The sequence below is a fragment of the Fusarium solani genome, assembly GCF_023522795.1.
Source record: "Fusarium solani strain SB1 chromosome Unknown bctg00000001, whole genome shotgun sequence".
Classification (NCBI taxonomy): Eukaryota; Fungi; Ascomycota; class Sordariomycetes; order Hypocreales; family Nectriaceae; genus Fusarium; species Fusarium solani.
In genome coordinates, this window is record NW_027072156.1 from 4,179,071 (window position 1) to 4,202,787 (window position 23,717).

Genomic DNA, 23,717 nt, shown 5'->3' on the forward strand with positions numbered 1-23,717 from the left:
TCACCGTGAATTGCCCAACGGCCATCGTCGCCCGTGGCCAGTGCCAGACCAGGGTCCTCCCTCCTTCGGGCCCAGAGCCCAGGCCTCGGCGACAGGGACCAGGCTCGTACCGTCGGGCCACTCGCCTAGACTTGAAGCCATCTCAATCTCACTGATACTTGACAATAGTGGCCAAGGAAAGCTCACGACGTGTCACAGACGAGACGCAGGATTTTCGCCATCAAGCTGGCACCCTCCTTAGGTTAGGCAGTTGGTTACCCATTCGTTCGTGATTCTCTTCTCTGCATGCCTTCGGTCACGGTTTTGATGCTCTTGACTGCCTTGAGCCCGACCATGCAGAGGCCCATTCTCCGCCATTGGACGCCTCTTCGGTTGATCCGGGCCATAGCTTGCATCCCCAGACCGTGCCCGACCTTGGCGAGATCAAAGGTCATAATTTCGAGGCCGAGCGCTGACTTGTGCTTCTAGCGTAAAGTAGCTTTAGAAATAACATCTTGTTCGACTTCTCTCAGCTCAAATCAGCTTCCAATTCACTCTTGGGAGCACGCACGGCTCTTGTATTGTGCTGCAGGTTGACTTCACAGGAACGACATCTATCGTGTCTCCATGGGAACCTCGCACATTTCAAGAAAGCCGACAAGCCGTGCACCTGGAAGCACGGCACCATGCATCCACGCTGTTCAACCTTGACCGTAGCATCCAGACAACCGTGGCCTTTCTACATTGACAGATGAGCTAGAGTCTCACGTCACAAAGACAGCTTTCTCGCTCGACTCGGCCTGATCCGGATGCGCCACACACTTTAGGTCGAACCTTGAGCAGATCATGTCAATGTACCAAATCAAAGTGAAGCCATCATGGAATAAGTGCCAATCACCTCCGCCCGCTGGCACCTCGAGTTACTCAAGGGGCTGGCCATGCTGAAACCGCTAGTTAGCCATCTTGCCTTGTCAGGCCGGTGTCCAGGAGGACGTTGAAGGCTTACAGTGTCATCGCCTTGACCGTTCTGAACGGTCCAAGATGTTTAGTCCCTGGACCAGAGTTGTGGCGTGCAGCCATGGTCTGCAGGATTTGATGCAATGCCGTAAATCATTTTACCGGGGGATCTTGTGGCGGCGGTGAGGTGAGGACAACACGGGCGTGCTCGTGGTAGTCTGTCATGCTTTGAAGATCCAATCTTGTTTCATTTCTGGCGGGCATCTCTCTCGCTCGAGCTTCATGTCTAGGATCATACTGAGCTCTGGGCAGTAGTCAAGGATATTTTGCCGACTCTCGGTGTCTCTCCACAGGGGGCTGTCGAGATGATCGCCATCCAAGGGAACGTGATAGCCCATCGGTTTCACTAATTGTTCATGGTCACCAACTAGGCCCGGCTTCGACGGACCCGGCACAATCGCCTTGCCTGGGAGTACTCTGAGACGTTTCATGAACCATTCGTCCTCTGGCTCAGAGTTGTTGAGTCGCTTTTGGAAACTCAAGATTCGTCGGATGGCGGAGATTCTTCGAAGTGATAGTCCTCCACTCCCGCCGAGATGGGCGGCATCAATTCTGAACGAGTTCTGTTAGATATGAAGAGAGATTCCCATCTGATATCAGATGGACTCACGATCCCAAGCTAGTCCAATCTGAGTCTAGAAAGGCGTCTAGACCTTTCGGGGAGTTGGCACAAAGGATGCTGTCTGACTCGTATCTCAACATCCACTCTACCCCGGGAAGGCTTTCGTAGAATTTTGGGTCAGTTAATAGGCTAGAGGGATAGTCTTCATCTTGAGTGATTGGTAAACTGGGGATTATTCGAAAATCAATCTTTCCTCTCTTCTTCTGGTACTGTATTGCATGCGCCTGGGCTACTAAGGCAACACTCTGTTGAGAACCGATCATCAAGAAGCGCCAGTCTCGCGGGACGACCGACATCATGTGTAGAACCAGGGGGACAAGATGTGGACTCGGTCTCGGCTCGATCAGCAGGGCCAGCTTAGACATGTTGTACTGCGCTGGAGAGTTGCTATTGGATTCCTGGTGGACCATGGCCTCTGCTTGACGGTCTGGCGGTGAGGTTGGCTCACCGAGACTTGGCGAAAAACGCGGTATGAGATGGGCAAGCCACCACCTGCAATCACTCGTCAGCAGTTCAATGCATCTTTGAACCGGTGAGGCCTTACGTGAGGATCAGAGAGAAACAAAGGATTAGGCGAAGCTTTGTGCAAGAGACAGTGCCAATCATGTTGACAGAAGCGAAACGCAGCATCAAGAGACTGAGTAAAGAGAAAGGGCCAGTATCCCCCAAGACAGTTGAATGAAGAGAACAAGATGAAGAGAAGAAAATGCTTGGAGTCGTTGAATCTTGGTCGCCGGCCGGCCCAGGTTGGTTGTGACTTGAAACGGGAAGGAGCCACCCTAGGTTGCTGGACACGGCAGTCATGGCAGTAATCACATCTAGGTGTTGTTGAGATAATGCTTAAGAAATGCATTATCGATCAAACGAGCAGGAGTTTTGTTTCTATCTGCTTCAATAGAGACGGCCTGAGCATTGGTCAATGTGGACTTTCCCAGATGCCTTCCAACTTCCCCTGCCGCCTGAAGCTGGCGGCTGTTCTGATCACCTTGATGTGAGTCTGCCATGAATGGGAATGAGAATGAGAATGAAGTTCTTGATCGATCTCTACGATCATTACGACTTGGCAAGAAGCTAATTAGTCGTGGTCAGGATCCTCACTGTCGTGATATATCCCCTCAACACCACGACCTCTAGAGTCCTTCTACCCAGCTCGAACCCCCAATTCAACGCCTCCAAGCTCGCCCTGCTGGTCGAAACACGTCCACTTCCAATCCTGGCTCCCCTGGTACTGCACCTCATCTCCGTTGTTCCACCAGATTGGCCCTTTCTATTCATGGGATCTAACGACTCCCTCGAAGCCATCAACGCCTCCTTCGCCATCCGCCAGCGCGTCACGGAAGGCAAACTCACTCTAGCTCCAGTCCCTGCCAATATGAGCGTCCAAGGCCAGGAGATGGTCAGTCGCTTCTTCACGAACTTGTGGTTATACGAGGAGGTGCTCCATCCTGCCGAGTGGTTGCTGGTGTTTCAGACAGACTCGATCATCTGCGCAAACAGCAAGCATGATCTCGATGAATATCTCGAATATGATTGGGTTGGTGCGCCTTGGAATCCCAACTCTGCCTGGGGAGGCAACGGGGGCCTTTCACTGCGCCGGGTCAGTCGTATCATAGACGTCCTCCGAAACCATCAGCGTCCACACGATGCTGAACCAGAGGATGTCTGGCTCACAGAACGCCTGGCTAGCCATCTCGAGGCGAAGTTAGCCAATGGGACTGTGTCTCTGACCTTTTCAGGCGAGTTACACAGCGGTCTCCCCGAGAAGGTTGACAAGATGAGAAGCAATGTGACCCTTGAGGACAACAAGAACACCAGGGGCATTGATGATTGGCGAGTGGGCTTCTACGAACCCATGGGCTACCACACTGGTGGAGGGGGAGTGTGGCTTCACGCGCCCATCTGGGGAACTCCTGAGCTGAGGCGGCATATCTGGTCATATTGTCCAGAGGTCAAGATGACGCTGGATATGGACGTGGCGAAATACATGCCAGGGAACTGCCGCAGCCGTTGGAAGAGGTAGCCCCATGAGACATTGGGCCATATGAGTTGAAGGATGTTGATCTCGAAGATGGGCTTTGTACTCCTGAACTGAAGATCCGATAGAGAATTGTACCTGTCAGATGGTTGATGACGTGCAACACCAAAAGCAAACTGACCGACACCCACAACATCGTTAATGTTTATACACATACATATCAGTCTTTGTTAGTGTCTACTATCACTGACTAATAACTATTACGATCTGAGCAAAGCAAATACGCCCCTAGACAACTCCTAAGCACTATCATGACATGGTCCCGTTTCTCAAATACATACATGTTGCCTCCATCCTCCACATTCAAGAGCTGTAGTATAGTACAGATTTAGCCACCGACAGCACGGCCGACTGCGCCAGCGAGCTCGCCAAATAGGATGCCCTTGAACACGTTCTCGCCCATGCCCTGCGTCCATGCGCCAGCCTCCTTAAGACGGGCCTTCCACGCCTCCTTTTGCTTCTCGCCCAACTCCTCCCACTTCTTGCCGGGTCCGTGGACGGACGGCTCGTGGACATCGAGTTGAAGTTTTGGCACAGAGTTATCATCCCCTTCAGCAGTTGCAGGGGGCGCTTCGCCCTCGTACACCACAAGGGTCTCACCAGCCTCGGTCTTTAGGGCATCTCGGCCGGCAAGCTTGGCCAAGAAGTCTTCAGCCAGGAAGGCAGCCGGTGGATGCTCAGGATCCCGGAGAGTGCCATGCCATGAGGGGAGGAACTTCTCCGCGTGAAGGATCGGACGGTTGATGCCATATACTTCGAGGATAGACTGGCCGATGACGGCAAGGATGACGACGATGATAGCCAGGGCAATGGCAACTGGACGGAAAGATGGGCCACGCGACTTCATGGCAGTAACATAACGGGTTGGGCGAGGAGGCCCCTTCTTGTTCCGCGGGGCCTTGTCAACGTGTTTCCGCAGGGGAATGCTGTGGACAGCAACCGTCTTTTGGAGGGAGATACTGGCGAGCTTGATGAACTGCTGACGGATATGGGTCTTGGGAGGGACAAAGGTCGAGAAAGCAAGACCGGTGATGTTGTCGGTACCATGGACATCCTTGAGCGTATACAGGGGCCAGAGCTTGGACAGGAGTTCTATGGAAGCACCCGTCGTGACGTCAACTGTGTAGAGCGAGAGTGACGAGTCATGGCCGGCGACTGCGATAATGAATTGCGCCTCGCCAACTGGAGCTCCAGGCGACGCAGGAGGAGACAGGTTAGCCACGGCCAAAGCAGTCGCAGAGATCTTTCTTGGTATCCGGGCGTTGACAGCCAACCGGGCGCCCTTGTGGCCTGCGTAGGGCAGTCTGTATCCCTGAACTACAACACCACTTCGCTTGGGGAGGTTGGCGGCAGCCACGAGGAAATTGGGGCTCAGATAACGAATTGACCGGAACACAGGTCGCTCGCCATGGTCGTCGGGCATCGTATATACCAGTTCCGGGTCGCTACTCTCCTTCGCGCCAATCTTGACAAGATACAGCTCGTACTTGTAGCAATATGCGACCTGAAACTCGTTGTCTCCGGTCTGCACAACATCCAGATCTTCGGCCTCCTTTGGCAGCTCCAAGACGCCGCGCAGCTTGGTAGCAGCGCCAGACGCTTCGAAAACAGCCAATTGATGCTCCTTGCCCATCGCAGTAGCGGCAGCGCCCACCGGCCCCGCGACTCGCAGCAGACGTTGGTACATGTCGGCATCGGGATTCTCAAACAGCGCGGCGCGCGACAGCTCAGAGATGTTGGAGTCGGGAATCTTAGTCCCGGCCGCGGCGCGAGCCTTGGACTGCTCGATGGCAAGGGTTCGGAGGTGCTCGTTCTTGCCCTTTGCGATGCTGTCGTGGCTCGAGTTCACGCCGGCGTAGAGGTATGTCGTCTTGCCCTTGTGCGGGCCGACGGCAAGGGACATAACGCTGTCTTCATCGCGGGAAAGGTCGATTTCTCCGGCTATGCGGAGCTCTTGCTGCGACAGGGTCTCGAGAACAGTCTGCGACTCAGGTTAGCTACAGTTCGCGATGTCACTGAGAGTAGCCAGCTCACAATCTTGTTTCCAACACCAGATCGACCAGCTCCACCTCCACCTCCAACTACCAAGCGAGTAGAGTCCTCAGGGTCAAAGTCAACGGCGTAGAGGGGATAGTCGAGCTCTATGCTCGCGCGCGGGAATGGCGGGGCCATGATGGCGATGAGGCAGGGCCTCTGCTAGAGGGCGGGACAATACGAGGTTGAGAAGGCGGCGAAATTGCGCAAAGAAGCAAGAAACGCAAATGCAATGCGACGAGAGGCGCTTTGTGTGCGAAAAGTGACCGCGGGGGTGCTTGGTGTTGAGTGACGCCAAGTTTGAAGCTCAAGGCCAGATGTTCTAGCCGGAAGCTCCTCTGGTTGGTCAGGCGCGATGATGACAGGGTTGAACAAACAGGGAAACGTGAAAGGTCGAGCCACATGTGGCGCGGAGGTATGACACTGTGGCTTGACTTCATCCCCCGACGTCACTTGACTCGACTCTTGAGTCGGAACTTGTCTGTAGAATGGTAAAAACGTTCAGTTGGTATTATAACTCTTCATACATGAAGTTTATTGTGAGAAACTTACATTCAGACACAATGTGAGCCTTGGGACCGGGGATGTTCGAGAGCCAGGGCCTGGCTGATCGGCGTCTTGAACTACTGGTCTAGAACCAAAGTATTGAAATACAAGAGACTTGGACCAACCGTTGACGTGCAGTAGGCCTGAATCTCGGAAATTTTGAATGGTTAAAAAGCCGTGAAACATGCCATGCCCTTGATTGGCCTCTCTGTGCTTAAATGTCCGTCTCCCAATGAGCCCAGCCCTCAGCGCCATGGGCTGTGCTAGCTTGAATCACTCCCTGTCCACCCCTCAACTACAGTACCTGGCCTAATTACAGCAGAGTCTTTCACGGGCGCGGTACAAGAAACGCGTGTCGGCTTCTTTGATACATTTACTATGCTTTGGGCAGCATTTTGGCTGGGTAGGCGATGATGCTGCGCGTTGCGATATATCTAGACGTTGATATAGTTAACTAAAACGTTAGCAACCACTTCAATATATTACCATCATCACGTTAATCGTCACGAACCCCATAATATACCACTGCCTCACTACCCAGACCTCGTTCTGGGTTTGCGATAAGGCCGAGTTACAGCATTGCACAAGCACTCAGTCAAGGGATACTCCTGTCACACCTATGCAAAGAAGGCAGGAGAGTGCCATGATGACGGTACTTGAATATTATGGTCAAGTAATTTAGTTGTAAAAATCGAGATACGCATTTGAGAAGTAGAACTGCAAGCTAAGCGTTCGTACAAGTCGATGGGTTTACCACTTCGCCCACGTGCCCTCGTAACACTCGTCTCTGGCATCCGTCTCAGATCCATGGAGACGGCAAGAAAACTTGCTCTGGTCGAGAATAGCAAACGGCCTGGTCACAGCGCACATGGTCTCTCACCTACCTTGCTGGCCTCGCGTTTCTTCGTGTCCTGCTTCAGCGGAGATGCCGTCGTCGAATGCAACATGAACCAGCTCACTAGATCCTAATTTTAAGTCCAGACCGAGCCAGACCTTCCCCTGTGCTTCATTAAATCGCTGAAAACACTCGACAAAAGGTCCTTGGCACTTTCGCGCCCAACCCTCATCGACACCCAAAGCTAACAGTGTCGAGAAGGAGCATCGGTCCCACCAGGGTTGAGGCCTCTGGCGATGCTTTCGACACGTCTTCAACCCCCCACGGCGCGAAGTGGGAAAGTAAAAAGTCCCGCAGGCAAGTCTGGCCAGGCTCTTTTCCTCGTGTGAGCCGAGCGATTCGTAGATTCCCTAAAAGCGCGGGATGTCGGTAAGTCGCGTGAGCCCTAGTCCCACAGCTTCCAACCAACCAGTGCGACAAGAGGGAAAAAAGTGTTTCGATTTCTGCTGTAGAGAGGTTAGTCAAGTTCCCTCATAGGTGGACCGTAATCAACAACTGAAATAGCATTTGGGAGGGAGCACGCGGGATGGATGGCACGAGGCGAGACGGGTTTGAGAGAACAGGATCGAGGATATCGGCGGCACCTGCGGCTCGTGATTGCATCAAGGTTCGATATGCTTGCTGCTTAGCTCCCTGTTGGTGCTGCTTGTCGGGAAATAACCAGCGGGGCCAACGGGCTGTAGATGAGCGGCGGGCAAAAGTCGTGCCATTCTCTTCTCTATAGAGTTGGTATCCGGCCAGGGTGGAGAGCCGGCGGCCGAGTCCAGTTGATGCCATGCCTGCCGTTCGAGGCGGCCCTGGCCATCAGCTCAGCCTGCAACGGCGCGCCCCACGAACCGAACATGATGATCATGGTCCACACACGTACGACACTCGAGATCGTCAGGGCCCCTAGTCCGAGCCGGTCTCCGAATACACGGCCAGGATGTAATCACTGGGACAGGGCGCGTGGCAAGCGGCATGGCATGGTAGGTAATGAGGATGGGATGGATTACCGAAGACCACCCCCATGGGCGAGGCGGCTGGCTGGCTGGAGATGATGGCAAGCAAACACAGCCACTTGAGCCGAGCCAGCTCACGCCCGCCGATTAGCGTTGTTGTCGCCGCGGTAGGTACCTAAGCAAGCTGTCGTCAGTTGACCACGGGCTGCTGCGAGGCTTTCCCTGTGCGCGCGCGCGCGTGTGTGTATGGTTGTTGGCCCTACGATGCGAGATGAGATGATGCGGAGGCTGCAAACCCACGGACAAAAGAGAGATGAAGTAAAAAAGCAAAGCCTGCCTGCGTCTCGCAAGCCAGGTCCTTTTTTGTCATCAAAGAGCGACGGGAGCCACACGCATATGCAAAACCCGATGGGAGGGGACACCTCAGTCATCTCGCTGCCGTTGCGGGAAAAAAAGATGCTGCTGATGAAGAAATGCGTGCGCACTGAGACATGCGTGGACGATGCACACCCTCGCACAGTACAGCACGGCACGGACAGTTCGAGGAGCGTCTCTTACTTGGCACAGCAGAGACAAGAAGCAAGCAGCCTCATCCTTGGAGACCAATGCCGATCCCGCGCCGAGCGGGTGGGCGAGGGGCGTTTAAAGGAGCCAGGATGATGCCAGAAACATGATGTAACAATCAAAGTTCCGTAACTAGTCGGGGATGGGATGGATGGGGTTGAGTTGAGTTGAGTTTACCAGGAACGCGGGATGGCGCGATCTGAGTGTGGGGGCCTCTCTTGTCTCTATGCGCGGGGTGAAAAGATGAAAGATTGATGTCCATCTCATCAGTGGGACCTCTTACGGGACGGCAAGGGGAAAGACAAAAAAGAAAGTGGGTACATACGTGCCTGGATTTCTTCCTTCTTCACTCAAATTACTCCCATCTTGGAAGAGACGACATGTCCAGCATGGGAAATCGAGATTGCCCCTTGAATGGAACATGTATGAATGCCTTACATGGAACGCTGACCGACCGACCGACGCGACACGAGGAATAGGTAGGCAGGCAACTTCTATCACCTGCAGATGATATGATAGTCTACGCCTTTTTACCCAAGCAGAGGGAAACACTCCCCCCGGTCAAACCCCGAGATTGGAGGATGTGACGACAGACAGCCTTTCTACCAGGGCAGGTAACACAAGAAAGAGAGAAAACACGCTCCGGCAACGTGCAAACTGCGCCTGTGTGAGACAAGAAACACAGCAAGAAAAAGAAGCAAATATCCCCTCTTCCCTCCCACTCACTCCCCCTAACCAACCCCCCCCCTGCAAGCTTCATGCACTCACCATCACAGACATGGTGTCCAGCGCAGGCCTGCATTTGAGGGCTGCAGCAAGCCACACTGAAGCCTCTCATCAATCTCTGTTTCGTGAAAAAAACCGCTTTGGGCCTGTCACACTGGAGGGAGGGCTAGCCATGCTTGTGTGCCCGAGTGGTCTCTTGCTAATGCGACTTGTCAACTATCGCCCTGCTTCTTACGTACATGATGATCTCCCCCTAGGAGATACGCCACGCCGCTGCCAGATCTTCCAGTGTCTCCTCTACAGTAGTTTCATGCCGACTCTTAATACGTAATTACCTTCCTTGATACGCAGTCGCCGATAACACGCAGTCTGAGCGTCACTTGCATTGCACACAAGGCAGCCATCATGATATAGATAGATCTTGTCTCTTCTCTAGTGCTGTTCGCCCTAGTATGGATCCTCCATCCCTATTCGTTCCTTCTTCCATCCAGTAGCACACGCCCAGGGTATCAGGTATCAATCCGCAACAACCCCCTAAAGGATAAACAGAAGGAGAATGGCCCAGAGAACTCCTGTCCCATCCCGCCGACAGCTAGAGTACAAATCGATACTAACCAGACAAGTTAAAAAAAAGTAAAGTAAAACAAAAACAAGACAAGTACAATCTGGTATCAATAGGTGGGATACAACGCGCAAAAACAAGAGCCAGCCGTAACAGTAAAGAAATGCCTCTCCAGGTAACGACAGACCGGGCATCCATTCTTGACGAATTCAAGATTGGACACCCAAAATACCAGAGATTTGACCAATTTTTTTTCTTCCTTGATTCTCACCTCTCGCGAGGCTTGTCCTTTCCCCTGATCCAGTGTGCCTTGCCCCCAAAGCAAGGTGCTGTCGAAACGAGTGACTCCGTTGGTTTTATGCCATGTCCAAGCAAAACAAGTAGAGCAGTGTCTTTAACAATGAAGAAGTGATAAAACATGGAGGGAAAACAAATAAACAACAAACCAATCTGTAGCAAGACCTGTTTCTGTAATAGTAATCTGGGCTTGGTAGAGGCTCTGAAACGCAGCCTCAAGGCAAAACGAATGGACAAGTACGCAGCAAAAAACACACGCTTTCACCATCCTTCCATCCAGCCACCACCAGGTAAACAAAAGAGAAACGTTCCAATACATGCGGAATATCCAACTCCGTTGACAAAAGACATATAATCCAGATAGAAAAACAACAGCAATGAAATGAAAAAAAGAAACTGGCATAAAAGCTCAAGGAAATGGCGTCGGTTGCCCAACAATAATGCGTCTTCCAAAGTCCCACCCGCTAGCCCCCAAACCGGACCCAGAACCAGAACCAGAACCACTCCAATATTATATAGTAGATGATGGCATATAGGCAATTGCACCTCATTGAAAGGATGCACTCATAATGTCTGAGACGCTGAAAGTCCGCTCTCGGTGGCTTTCTGGTTTGAAAGCGAGGTGATGCCTCTTGTGTCGACTTCGTCAATGATCTCCTCTTCCACCCCCTATCATCTTCGGTGCGTGTCCCGAGTTGCCCACCCAGTTTCTGGCACACGCGGCTGAACTGAAACCCATTGGCCAGTCCGAGGATCCTGCTCTTGCACCTGGCCTTGCCCCGGGACATGTGGCGGCCTGCCGTCCATAGCCCTCAACGGCGGGAGCCTTTCGCCGCTGGTGGATGATGCTGCAGACGATGGCCGTGATGGCCCTCCATAACCAGGGCCTTGCATAGGTGGCAACCCGCTCGGAGATGCCCCGGGGTGTATGCTCGCAGGAGATCCGTAGGACGGTATCGAGAACTCGGGTCGGTCGTCGGTTCGCCGGCGCTGTGCTGGTCGTTCGCCCGTCGAAGAATCCCCTCCATAGCCTTGAGGTCCCTGTGGACCTGGTGCCAGCGAGCTCGTATCGGTAAAAGAGCCGCTCGCAAAATTAGGACTGGGCGGCCCAACCGCGAGGCCACTAATCGATGGAGTTTGCGCGACAATGTCTCTCAAACGGTTGCGTTCTTCTCGGTAAAAGTCCCGCTGTTGCGTCAACTCCTCGATTTTTATTTCCATCATCCTCCTCTCGTCCCGAAGCTCCTGTAATTGTTTAGTATTCTCCTCCTGAATGATCTTCTTCTTCCTGCGATGCCTTGTTGAAGCCACCGCATTTCGTTGTCGCTTTTCGTCTGCCTTCTTAGATGCTTGAGAGAAATCGACTGGTACGGCAATCGGAGTATCGCTTCCTGGAAGAGTCATGAAAGCTTGTTGTCCTTCAACGCCGAATAGAGCACCTCCCATGCCGTGCCTCCGTATTGTTTCAGTCCATGGCGAGGAAGCCTCATTGGGAGGGCCTGCGCCTGGGAATTGTCGATTAGTCTGCATGTTGGGAGGGTATGGCCCTTGCGGGGGCATCGGAGGTTGCTGCGGGCGAGCTGAAGCGGTACTTGGTGGCAAGATAGGGGGAGGTGCCTGTGTCCCTGGGGAAGGGATTGCCGGTTGCGAGAGAGTCCGTCCTGGAGTCGACATTGCTGATGGAGGGCCTGAGGGCATGCCAGGAAGATGTTGCAGACCTGGAAAGTGAGACCTGGTAGTCTCTTCCATGACCTCGCTTTCGTAGGGCCGCTTAGCTGGGGAGACACTGTGCGGCGGTAGTTGGCGGACCTCAGAGTCGCGATTTGATGGTGGTCCATGGCTAAGACTCATGGCTCGAGGAGGTTGAGTTGGGCTGGGTTTCCGTCTGGGGTTGTTCACGGCAGGGAAAGGAAATGCCATGGTTGGAGAGTTGCGTTCCGATGAAGGGCCACCCAGGGGTGTCAGAGGCCCAACAGGCGTGCCTGGAAGCGAGATCGAAGCAGGTTGAGCAGCTGGGAACAGTCGCGCTGCTGGAAAAGGTCCAGGAGTTGACCCAGGAGTTACAGCCGGTAACTCGCCGTCATGAGGTCGAACTGCTGTATGGAGAGGTCCGCTTGCCCCTGAACTGAGCAGCTGGGGCTCCAGAGGGTTGAGGATGTTGTGCACACCCAAAGTCCTCGGCTGAACCTGCTGGGCCCTGTTCTCCCCATTTGTGTACGGGACGCTGCTCAAGTCCTGGCGCGTGTCACGAGCGCCGGGTTGCCCGTACCGAGTCGAGGAGGGCGAGACTTGATCGTCTCCCGCTGGTGACCTCGAAGAGCGGCGTGAGGCATGGCGAGACGCAGGTCCAGTCTGCGACATTGGGACCAGATCGCCTGTGCACACCTGGCCACGAGGGCCGGCACATTGACCCTCCCCGGCCCCAGTCAAGGACGGCGGTTGACTGTCCTGGGTGGTGGAAGGCTTCTGCAGAGAGAAGTGCTGGGAGGGCCAACTCGGTGTTGATGGCGTCCGCGGCGAGTTGGGTGTTGCGCCGGTTGAGTCGGTAGCAACAGAATCAGGGCTGCCCTGAGATGGCTGTGCCTGCGGCCACAGGCTTGTCGTCTGGATCGCCAGGTTGGGTGTGTTGTTCTTGGGGACCCGATGGGATTGATACCCAAACAGTCCCGGTGATGTGAAGCTACCGCAGTGTCCTGTCTCGAATGCTTCGAGGAGAGAGCAAGTCAACTGTTGCGACTGGGTTAGACGATTCAACCCTTTTCTTTGCAACCAACAACGCTGTCCCTGTGAAGGATGGAGAGGAGGGTCAAGGCCTAGAACAACTTGATTTAAGAATCACCCTAGTCGATGCTGCTTGGGCCACTTGAGCTAGGATGGGGGGATGGGGGGTTTTGACGCCGGCTTGTCGAGTCCAGTCTGAGGAATGGCAGGTCAGTACGTCAACCAGCTAATGATCAACAGGTCGAGGCGGCGCGGCACAGGTCGCCACGATGGATCTGATATGTGAGATTCTGGACAGCCTGGGGGGACACAGCTTGGCTCACTTACGAGCAGGTCGTCGAGGATGATGAACGGCGCAAGTGTGGTTACCGGAACGCTGACAGGGGGATAGCCAATGTGCAGGCTAACCAGCAAATCATACAGCTCAAGGGGAGTTTCGTCGCTGTGAATGGCCGATGGGGCGTGGAGCGAGGACCACCAGTCTGAGCAAATCCTCTCGCCTCGCAATCCGAATTATTGGATGTGATGTGTTTTGGTGCCCACGCCGGGTCTGCTGGCTGGACAAGAGCTTGGAGTTGAGTAGGTTGGATGGGGCCAGAGCTGTGACCGAGTCAACTCGGAGTTGGTGATTATGACGGAAGAAGACAAGGTATCGTAACGTCAACAGATGGGAAGGCTGACAGTGGGTTAGGTAGCCTTGGGCCGTAAGGCTTTGACAGAGTAAGAAGAGAGAAAAGAGTCAGAAGAAGAAGAACAAGCAGAGCTAGGTCAGGGAACGCCCAGTGATGTAAGATGTTGTCTGGCGTTCCGCAGCGCAAACAAGAGAAAAACACCCATGAGAAGCGAGTCCCAGCAGATGGGGCACCGAGATGGAGAGAGCCACACTGTGTGGTATTCTTTATTTGCTCTGGGTACGGATCCCATCCATGCAGGCCTTGAGCTGCTCCCGGTGCCGCGCCTTATCAAGCCCCAGAGCTGGCTGGCCCCGGCTCTCGACGAGCGAGCATCAACTAACTGGCCCAGGGTGCAGGATTTGGGCAAGGCCACGGTCTATAGCGAGAGAAGCTGGGGCTAGGCCGGGGCTAAGCTGGGGCTAGTTCTGGGGGCCCAACAACGAGCTCTTTCTCGAGGTGATTGCTGGTAGGTACCAGGGAGAACGTGTTGACCAGGGTCTTGAAGACCAGCAGACGCAGCAAGCATGTACCAGGGGTTGCGTGCCACTGCCCTTGCTTTGCAGACTCCGCGGTCGCCAAGACCACAGCAGGGCTTAGACGACCGGGGCCCTAATAAATGACGGGGAGCTACCGGTAGTTTTGCCCGTCATGACAATTTTTTCTTCTGTCTCCATGAGGGCTGTCGGTGTAGGTAGGTACTGTAGGCAGGTAGCTTCGAACCGCACCCTAGATCAGCCCGTGGCAGAACTTCTGTCCGCCTCTTTGTCAGTGGCATCATGTAGGGAGTATGTAACAACAAGTCATGAAGCTGGGCTGTTTGACAGACCAGGAGACGACGGAAATGGGAGTCCGAGGCCACCGATACTGCGGAATAGAAGCTGGCCTCACTTGAAGTTTCATCGAGTACAACTGGCAGCCTTCCAGAGCTAAGCTCGACACCGCCCATCTAGCCCGAGGCCGGCTCGCCGGCTAGCTACCAAGGAGACGGAGCCCGAGAAACTAGAGCGGTCAACGGAAATGCCAAAGTAGTAGACGTGGGCACGGCCGGACGCAAGTGACGGCGACCAACTCACGACGCACTGCGTAGGTGGTTCACGCGCAAGCTCGAGTAAGGTCCATCTGTGCCCAAAACGTCACTCGGCGGCCCCTGACCAAGGCACTCCGACCTTCGCAGTCTGATTCTCGATCCAGTTGCAGATGCAGATGCCAGCAGATGCTGCCCGTCAAGTACAGGCGGCAGAGCAAGGTCCAGTCATGTGGCGGGCGACTAGTTGGCGCGCGAAGTGGACCAAGGATCTAAGTTGAAAGAGGGCTAGCCGCGGTGACGACCGCGCCTTCGGGAGACCCAAAAAGCAACAAGCAGGCGGGCTTGCAGAAGAGAAAAGAGACGACAACAAGACGTCCAACAGCGAGCGAGCCGCTACATGAGCGAGCGACCTGGCATGGGGAGCCAAAGGAAAAAGAAGATCGCCATCGCGCCCATGGCCATGGATTTGGGTGGTGCGGACCTTGCTGATCCTGGCTAGTCCTTGCAAGGTCCCGGTTCCCTTGGGAGCAGTTAATTGAGAGTCTTTTCCCTCTCCCTGGCTGGCACCTTGTCTGCCCATTGTTGGCTAGGCTGGGGTGCCTGCACGTTTCTGCTTCTGTTTCTGTATCTCAGCCAGGGCCATGTCCATGTGCCGCAAGTATTGCCAGGCACGTCAGTCAGTCGGTCGAACCTTTGCTGGCCTCGAAAGGAAAGCGCGTCACTTACACGATTAATCACACTGCAAACCCCACGGACAGACAGAAACAGAAAGGTCTGTCTTGCCTCGAGATGACATGGCATTGCAGTGCCCACCAAAACCCGCCCAAGGCCACATGGGAGAGAGTCCTGTCTTGCCTTGAGACGTGTGAGTGGAACAGAAAGGAGACAGATGTCGTAGACGGGGAGGCGCAAAAGCAGAGGGCTGCAGATTTGGATGAAGGACAAACACACGCCCCCCGTGGCATCACGACTGGGCGGATTGACGAGAATACGGGACCAAGAGGGACTCGAGTTGTTGATGCAATCAATGATTGATGGAGCATCAAAGAAAGTTTGCTCGACAATGCCAGGCAAGATTTTTAGCGAGCCCTCCACGAACCGCATCGCGCCTTCCAACTGGGTTGGAAACGGTCCGCAACGGCAGGCGCAGGGCAAACTCAGGCAACGTCGACCAACCCGGTGTAAGGCAGGAACAAGCTCCCGTGCATTCCACTCCATTCCACCACCAGACATTCATCCGATCCCGTTCTCGACTCCCTTCAGGGATGGAACTCTTCTCAGTCAGCACTCAGCTACGCCAGCTACGCCAATGCCATATTTGCCAACATCTGTTGCTGTCATCCCAGCAATTCGTACAGAGCACGGATGCATGCCTTGCCTTCGCCTCATCTCTTTCAACTCAAACTTCCACACGAGCCACGCCACGAATTACCGTCCGCGCGGAAGGGCGGAATCCCCCTGTTCCCCAGCACGATCCGCGGCCGCCCACCCCATCAATGAACCTGGCTCTGGATTGCGGCGTTGCTGAGGAACTTGGTTCTCAGCCCTTGTCTGGACCTGGAGCTAAGCATCTGAACGATGATGCTATAGCCCGAGATGCGGAGTGCGACGCAGTATGTGTTCGGCAGCCCTCCAATGGATCCCAGGCACATCATCCTCCTCATGGCAGACACAATACCAGCGCTAACATTTTGAATAGCGAGATGGTGCCTGGGGCTTGGGCGCCACCAAAACTCTCATACCCCTCACATGGAATGCTGAGAGGAAGCACGTGTCTCCCAATGCATGCTCCTTTCACTTTCGTCCGGCTTTGATCCTCACCAGAACCCCTGGAGCGGTGATATCCGGTACCATGGCCGAGGGGTGTGGGTGCATCGCCCAACCGGGGATCCCAGTCACGCAGGCACATCGAACAACGACAACATTTCTGACGGGCCACGGTGCTAGGGCATGGCCAGGGACTTTACCGGGGAAAGATCCTGGTCTGTGAGCTGCAAGGCCCGCCTGCAGCATGCAACCGCATCCACGACAGTTGTCCCAGGCGGCAAGGCCCACCTGCATTGCGTCGACGCCAGAGCTCTTGCTGGCACAGGCGCGCGTACCGGGACAACGGTAGGACTCGGAGCTAGGAAGCTTTTGCGATCCGGCACGGCATTGCGCACCTATCGACGATGTCACGCGCGGACGGACAGACCAGATCGCGACGGACTATGATCTGGACCGGCAAGGTCAGATCTCTTCCCGAACATAACCACCGCCGGTCATCTGAGGACGCCATGACACTGGGGAAGGATAAAGCCAGGCCACCTGAGCAATGCCGCGGCGATCCAGGGTGAGGACTATTTGGGGAGAGCAACCATGCTAACATGCTGTAGATTGCTCCGCCTTTTGCAATCCGCCACTAGGCATGTACAATGTCTGTATGTCGCTGTCATGGCCAACACAAGCGGTCCTGGCGAAAAGGTTTAGCTCCAGGTCGAGGAATGGACACCAGACATCAATTGGGTGGCTAAAGAGAAGCACAAAGCAAACATGCCCCAGAAACGTTGGAACAGGTATGATGACCGTTCAAGGCACAGCCAACCCTAGATCAGATTGACATACTTTGCATGCAACGTCGTGTGAATGGCTTATGGACGACCAGGGTGATGTGACGTCGCCTTAACTGTCACGGATGTGATTGTCAACGGGCGGCTCGTCACAAGTTTCCAGGAAATGAATCCGCGAGGACAGCGAAATGAGATGGGTCAGCGCCCTCGCGTTGTTTGACGACGGGTGGCTTGCACCATCGTCACATCACGTCGCGCCCGCGGTGACTCGTCCACCACCCGCCTTGCAGCGTTGAGAGCCACGGGACGGGGCGTGTTTGGCATCGACGGCTGCCGCAGGCCTAGACATGTCTAGCTAAGAATAAAGCTCTGCCCCAGTTCTCGTCAGGTCCAGCTCCATGGCTCATCTGTTAGACAGCCTGTTAGCGTTACCCTGATTGCTGGTTTCATGGCCCGCAGCGGCGAAATGAGCGGCCCTCGAGTGCTGCGCCTAGCCAGGCACCCTTGCACTTACACCCAGTCAAGTTGTGTCGGTGGCGGCGGGGGGTGTCGAGGATACCAATCTTGAGCGGGATGCCTCACGAGCGATCTCAATGCCCGGGCTCCGACTCTTGAGAACTGGCGCGACTAACATGGAGTGTGGGAAATGGGTTTGCGCGGTGGCGGTCTCGGTAGTGCGGGGCCGGACTTTTGATGAATCCTACGAGGAACGTTGGACCATGGATACAGCTGCCTACTGAGGCGGATGGAAGCTCGACAGGCTTCGACGACAGGCTGCAGACACCGTGCATGACTGACTTCATACCTCCCGAGGATGGGACCCTTCCTAGTCGTCGAGACTTGAACGAGAGAGATGCCACGAGCTACGGACGACGGCGCCTGAGAACCCATGAGACGAGACGACGGCAAGGAAATAGGCAATCTCTGGAACGAACAGGCCAAATCCCTACCTGCAGGACTCGTCCTCATGGGTTCTTCTAGTTCTGCTTCAGCTTCCAGGTGCCTTCTTGCCGGTTACAGAGTAGGTAAGTCAGGACATCCCAGGTTGCATTCATCCCCGTCCTCAGGCCGGGCCGTCCCTAGCAGTTTTTGCATTGTTGGCTCCATTTTCCGTACATACATGACTTGGCCTCCGCTGGTCTCCAAGAGCTAATATTCCGACCAAGGTTCAATTATTAATTAGCCGCCGTTTGCCTGCCCATGTCTCGAAAGGGTTCCTCTCTCCAACTTGTTCCCTCTCTTGTCGCCTCATCCGAGTCCATGATAACCCTGGCTGATGCTCTGCAGACGTTGGCCTGCTTGCTCAACCCCCCCCACCGCCCGCCTGGATGAGGGCGCTGAGGTGATCAGCACGCCGGCAAGTATGTACTGGCCATCTTGGACCTTTGGCCTAGCCTCGAAAGATACCCCTGGCCTAGCAGCGGCGATCAATGGGCCCACGAAACCTCCCGTGACCACGACGGCGGTCAGGGCGAGCAGCCAGCCGAGGAGCCTGTGAGCCAGGCGAAACGCGGCCAGCTAATCAGTGAACGTCTGTACCTATGGCATGCATTGCGTCCTGCACCTAATCCGCCTTGTCGAGTCTTGTCGCGGGCCAGGATGTGCTGGCGCAGGCGGCCCTGGGTCGAGTCAGCCAGTCCGCCCTGGCGGCAGAGGAGCAGCGGTACCTCACTCGACCACGCTGCGTGCGCTGTCACTGTAACCGAGACGTGCTACGTAGTAGGTCGTCTCGTCTTTCTGCTGCCATCGGTTCACCGGGAGTCCTAGCTGGGCCCGGTTCATGCAGGCTTTCCCTCTTGCATCTGTGCAGCAGCGCAGCAGCGATGCATCGATGCACCACTGACCAACGGCCGGCACACGCGCCGCATGCCGAGTCGATGCAGGTCGGGGCGCTGGTAGGCATCTGTCACCCAACGGTTGCCCCGTCCGCTTCACTCCTCTTTGCGTGCTGCTGCACCTCGCTGCTACGGGGTAGAGCGGTGTGAGCGTGTGTCTCTGATTGCATGCGTTTTTTTCACCAGTTGAGGGACATGTGGGAACTGCGTGTTGAGCTGTCCTTGATGCGTTGTCCCCTTTGTGCGCCAGTTTCTCATCATGATGGTGGTGTTGCTGCCCGATGACGACCTGATGGGCGCCCCGTGTTCCCGCAACCGGAGATGAAGCTCGACCAAGTGGAAGAGGAGGAGGGAGCCTACCCCGGGGCATTGTCGACGCTGTGCCCAATCCTCGGGTACCGGGCTCGTGCGATACTGTAGGGCTATGCTCTGCTACCTACGTCGTGAGGGTTTGTGTTGGTTGACATGCAGATATTCGAGTTGTGGAGTGCGGGAGCGCGAGAGGCGGGAGGCGGGAACGTGCGAGCAACGTCAGAGGGCTCGCGCCTCAACAACCCTGCCCTGCTCAGAGCTACTGTGCGCCAGGACGGTTCGTGGTATGGGCCATCGCCCGCTGGACACGCCGTCCCGTCCATCGTTCATCTGATCAGAGGTGGATAAGTAGGGAGCATCCGTGCTGGAGAAAGAAGCGGTGGGCTCCAGCCGGGCTTTTCTGATTCGTAATTGACTCCGGCACCAGGACGTGGGGGTCGGCCGCAGCGGCCTCATGCCACGTGAAGCAACTGAACAAAGAAACAAGACGACGAGGCCTTGGATGGGGGATCTTGGAACGGGGCTCCTAGGTTCCTGCTGGCGTGGCAGGCAAGTGGGAAAACGAGCTTGGCTCAGCGCTCACATGGATGGTTGCGGTTTGAAAACCGTGGGTCCTCTAATGCGCAGACAGGGCAAGCTCATGCTTCTGAGCGGGCAGGGAGACGGTCTCTCTGGTCATTTTGGTTTGGACAAAGATGCAAACTCTAAGGCAAGATGCACAGAGCATTTGCAGACCGCAACGTACGGGTACCTTGTCGTCGCAAGCGCGCCGTACCACGAACGACAAGGTGTCCCATTACACAAGCATCGAGCGAGCGGTTCCTCTCCAATTACGTCGTGTCATTGTCAGATCGTCGGACCCGACAGTCTGGGACGCGGCTTCACAAGACGAGATGGACTGTTGCAGCGGGAATGGCTAGGAAGCGCCACAAGTCCTGGCGCTGCGGTCGGGCCACCCGAGTTTGCTGTGACAAGGCCAAAAAGGGGTGTTTGTTTGCTTGCCCTTGATGGTGACTGGGCTGGCGCATGCGGCCGCCTTGCGGCGATGGTCATGGTCGTTCGCAATAAGGCGTACTGCGGCAAGAAAGGTGAGTGAAGGAAGAGTGGATATTCACTGTAGGAGTATGAGAGGGTCCACGGGTGAAGTCTCCGATGCGAACGGTTGTTCTTGGAAGGGACCCAGCCACCATCCATCCCATCTCGCAGTGGCGATGACCAGATCGAGCAGTTTGGGTTTGGGCGGAGGCACTGTAAGGCAGGATCCGGATCTGAGGCCCGGCGGCCCCCGTGGTCGGGGCCGGAGGTGGTGGGCAAGCTCCGTTCCGTGGTCTGCGGCCGAATAAGGAGCTCCGGCCGCTTATCCTACATGGTTAACGACGGCAACTTGCAGCTTCTCGTCCAGGATGTTCCCCGAACTTCCTTGTGCTGCCAGTTGCTTGCGTGCTTTTCGTACGCTAATAGGCCTGATGCCGATGCTCCGTCTACCTACAAAGGGCCCATTGCCTCCACTCGCTGCCTATTCACCCGAACCGTGGCCGAACCGAAGCAAAGCTCCAGCTGTCATAAACTACATCATAGACCATCATCTTCGCCTCAACCCCGCTATTCGCTGGACGACACTTTATTGCACGCCCCGCGCCATTTCGCGGTCTGCTTCTCAATTCACTCACAAACGTCATCTTTTCACAGATAGCCCATCATGACTGTCGATATTCAGCACTGGACGATAGAGAAGCCTTGGTTCGAGACACACTGCCTCCTCGGTGAGGGACCATTCTATGAGGAGCAGACGGGCACGCTGCGCTTTGTCGACATACGAAAGAAGCAGCTACATCACTTGAATGTGATCGAGGGTCCATCCTCGCTTAGGACAACACAGCTGGATGTCTGTCCCACAGTCACGGCCAACATTGCTGGAGTAGATCCGCAGGACCGCATCGCCTTGGGCCTCAAGTACGGGCTTGCAGTGCTGGACGTCAAGAAGGGGACTTGGGAACTCATTCAACCATTCAACGAGCCCAACAACGAACGCCTGCGGAGCAATGATGGCGGCGTGGATCCCCACGGACGGTTCTGGATTGGGACCATGACAGATTTTGGGCTGGGACCCTTTCAAGTCGAGGGTGAGTGATGATGTTGTCCTGCCAGCGATGCACTGCATCCATCCATCTGGCGCATGACAAGGTTCCGTCTGACATGATGGAAATAGGAGCGCTGTATCGGATGGACGCCAAGTCAAAGGAGGTGATAGTTCCGGACCTGACGATTCCCAACACGCCTGGTTGGTCTCCTGACAACCGAACGCTGTATTTTACCCACTCGAACGCGAGGCAGATCTTTGCCTTTGACTATGACCTTGAGGCGGGGACGGTGTCGAACAAGCGCTTGTTCTACGAGCACGACGGCCCAGGCGAGCCAGACGGGTTCCGAGTGGACGTGGATGGATTCCTCTGGCAGGCGGTGTATGGAGAGGGTCGCGTGTTGAGGATCGACCCAACCGGCAAGGTGGTAGGCGAGGTGCGGGTGCCGACAAGGAACACGACGTGCGTGCAGTTCGTGGGAACTGAGCTGGTGATCACGTCGGCGGCGGACGAGGACGGTGAAGGGACGAGCCGAGAGTATGGGGGGGCAGTGTTCAAGGTGGACGTTGGGATCCGGGGGATTCGACCGCACGAGTTTAAGCTGTAGTAGGCTTGAAGTCGATTGTTTCCATGACCAAGCAGGCAGACAGGCACGCAAGCACAAGGACCAGCATCAGCAAGCATGTCATGTTTCGAGACCCTCTCGACCCTCTCGACCCTCTTGTCATGACCCGTGCGTGCGAGCGAGACCAGACCCTCACTTGACAGGTCCGAGTGTTTCGACTATTGACAGACTGACCGTCTCTACGCACAGATGCCGGGGCAAGGCAAGGCGAGCGAGACCTTGAACAGAACAAAGCACAGACCGACAATTGGCAGCACAAGCACAACCCGAGGCTCCGGAGCGGAGAGTGAGCCGGGTATAGCTGCTGGCCCGAGTCTCTGGGTAAGTATCCGTACATACATCCATACACAACGGTCAAGAAGCAACAACAGCCAACAGCCAACAGTCCGGAACCCGGGAATCCACAACCGGACCACGGCCCCGGCATCTGGGCCCCGTCCCATCCATCCCCCTTCCCCCTCGTCCCATGCCATGCCATGCCATGCCATGCCATACCATCCCGTCAAGGGGCGAGGCCGGCCGGGATCCTTGCCTTGATGGTACACAGTGTGTCACTTTTTTTTTTATTGTGTGTTCTTTTCTTGCCTTCCCCCTGTCCTGTGAGCGAGCCGGGTCCCCATGTGCCCATCAGCGTTTTCTCCCACCATGACAGGATGCCATGCTGTGATGCCCGACATTCTGTCGACGCAACCCTTCAGCTCGTGTTGTAGGGGGCGGGGAGGAGGAATTGTTAAGCTCGTCTGGTCTGTTTTTTATCCCTACATTCTGTCTCAAACGTTGGCAGTTCTTTTTTTTTCAACTGCCGAGCAAGATCCACCCCCAGCTACCGAAGAGTGTGCGCCTTTTACAGCCGGCAACTTGTTGGAGGCATTTTTAAGAAGAAACAAGAAAAAATGAAGGTGCTCATGGCACATGCATTCTTTTTCCTGCGTGATTCGCACATACATCAAGAAAAACATCCATGCCCTGTTGATTGATGAACAAAAAGCAACACAGCCTCCATAGTTACAGTACCTTTACTTTACATCATCTACACCGCCCAGCTTCACCGCCCAGCAATTGAGAGAAATTTCTGGGGGGTTTTTTTCTCTTGATGACTCAATTTCTGTCAATATGCGTGAAAAAAGTAGATACAGATACTGTAATTGAACAGCTGCATGAGTACTTATGGGGTAGTTGATGTCCGTCCGCCCATGTGGGATTTTGTAAGAGAGATTTTGAACAATTGGCATGCGGACTCATCCCATTTCTGGGAGTCTGCTCCGTTTTTCATGGTCCTTTTTTTTTTTTAAACCATTTCCGTGGAAAAATTGAATCATGAGAACCAATTATTTTAACAGGGTCTCTCTCTCTCTCTTTCTCGTTCTCTCTCTTACACCGCCTTCAACTCAGAAAGTCGTCCTCGTTCTTTTTTTTTCTGTTGCAGCAAGTTTATCGAAAAAAGGCGGCTGACGTTACAACGCCCCCCTTGTTCTACACACGCCCCCTTCCAATCCTTCTTCCTGTAACTAGTCACTTACATACATAAACCTAGCCCAGTTTTTTTGATACCCACAAGGAGAGAAAGAGAGATCCTGAATGATCATCATCAATGATGGATTTTCTCAAATCTCTCTCGCTGTGGTCATCTCCTGCCCCAAGCTCCCTCCTCTTGTCAACCAACCCCTGGTTCCCC

General features: G+C 54.9%; 7 protein-coding genes across 7 annotated transcripts; 4 read left to right on the plus strand and 3 right to left on the minus strand.

Moving 5' to 3' along the window:
* Positions 1–1,157: 1,157 nt before the first annotated feature.
* Positions 1,158–2,224, minus strand: MRS44_003401 (uncharacterized protein; the record flags this gene model as incomplete). The annotated part of the gene is made up of 3 exons (XM_046280821.2): positions 1,158–1,548; positions 1,607–2,110; positions 2,163–2,224. 3 exons carry the CDS (start codon positions 2,222–2,224, stop codon positions 1,158–1,160), a joined length of 957 nt encoding a protein of 318 aa, XP_046137518.2.
* A 667-nt stretch (positions 2,225–2,891) lies between these two features.
* Positions 2,892–3,638, plus strand: MRS44_003402 (uncharacterized protein; the record flags this gene model as incomplete). Its single annotated transcript, XM_046268454.2, has 1 exon — positions 2,892–3,638. One exon carries the CDS (start codon positions 2,892–2,894, stop codon positions 3,636–3,638), a length of 747 nt encoding a protein of 248 aa, XP_046137519.2.
* A 343-nt stretch (positions 3,639–3,981) lies between these two features.
* Positions 3,982–5,825, minus strand: MRS44_003403 (uncharacterized protein; the record flags this gene model as incomplete). Its single annotated transcript, XM_046268456.2, has 2 exons — positions 3,982–5,634; positions 5,688–5,825. The coding sequence occupies 2 exons, from the start codon at positions 5,823–5,825 to the stop codon at positions 3,982–3,984; spliced, it is 1,791 nt and encodes a 596-aa protein (XP_046137520.2).
* Positions 5,826–10,782: 4,957 nt separating this feature from the next.
* MRS44_003404 (uncharacterized protein) lies at positions 10,783–14,139 on the minus strand (the record flags this gene model as incomplete). The annotated part of the gene is made up of 4 exons (XM_065623197.1): positions 10,783–10,887; positions 10,936–12,945; positions 13,267–13,439; positions 14,088–14,139. 4 exons carry the CDS (start codon positions 14,137–14,139, stop codon positions 10,783–10,785), a joined length of 2,340 nt encoding a protein of 779 aa, XP_065479269.1.
* A 1,564-nt stretch (positions 14,140–15,703) lies between these two features.
* Positions 15,704–17,109, plus strand: MRS44_003405 (uncharacterized protein; the record flags this gene model as incomplete). The annotated part of the gene is made up of 5 exons (XM_065623198.1): positions 15,704–15,821; positions 15,904–16,253; positions 16,340–16,626; positions 16,838–16,972; positions 17,016–17,109. The coding sequence occupies 5 exons, from the start codon at positions 15,704–15,706 to the stop codon at positions 17,107–17,109; spliced, it is 984 nt and encodes a 327-aa protein (XP_065479270.1).
* A 2,810-nt stretch (positions 17,110–19,919) lies between these two features.
* MRS44_003406 (uncharacterized protein) lies at positions 19,920–20,432 on the plus strand (the record flags this gene model as incomplete). The annotated part of the gene is made up of 1 exon (XM_046268460.2): positions 19,920–20,432. One exon carries the CDS (start codon positions 19,920–19,922, stop codon positions 20,430–20,432), a length of 513 nt encoding a protein of 170 aa, XP_046137525.2.
* Positions 20,433–21,035: 603 nt separating this feature from the next.
* MRS44_003407 (uncharacterized protein) lies at positions 21,036–22,024 on the plus strand (the record flags this gene model as incomplete). Its single annotated transcript, XM_046268461.2, has 2 exons — positions 21,036–21,459; positions 21,546–22,024. The coding sequence occupies 2 exons, from the start codon at positions 21,036–21,038 to the stop codon at positions 22,022–22,024; spliced, it is 903 nt and encodes a 300-aa protein (XP_046137526.2).
* Positions 22,025–23,717: the final 1,693 nt, after the last annotated feature.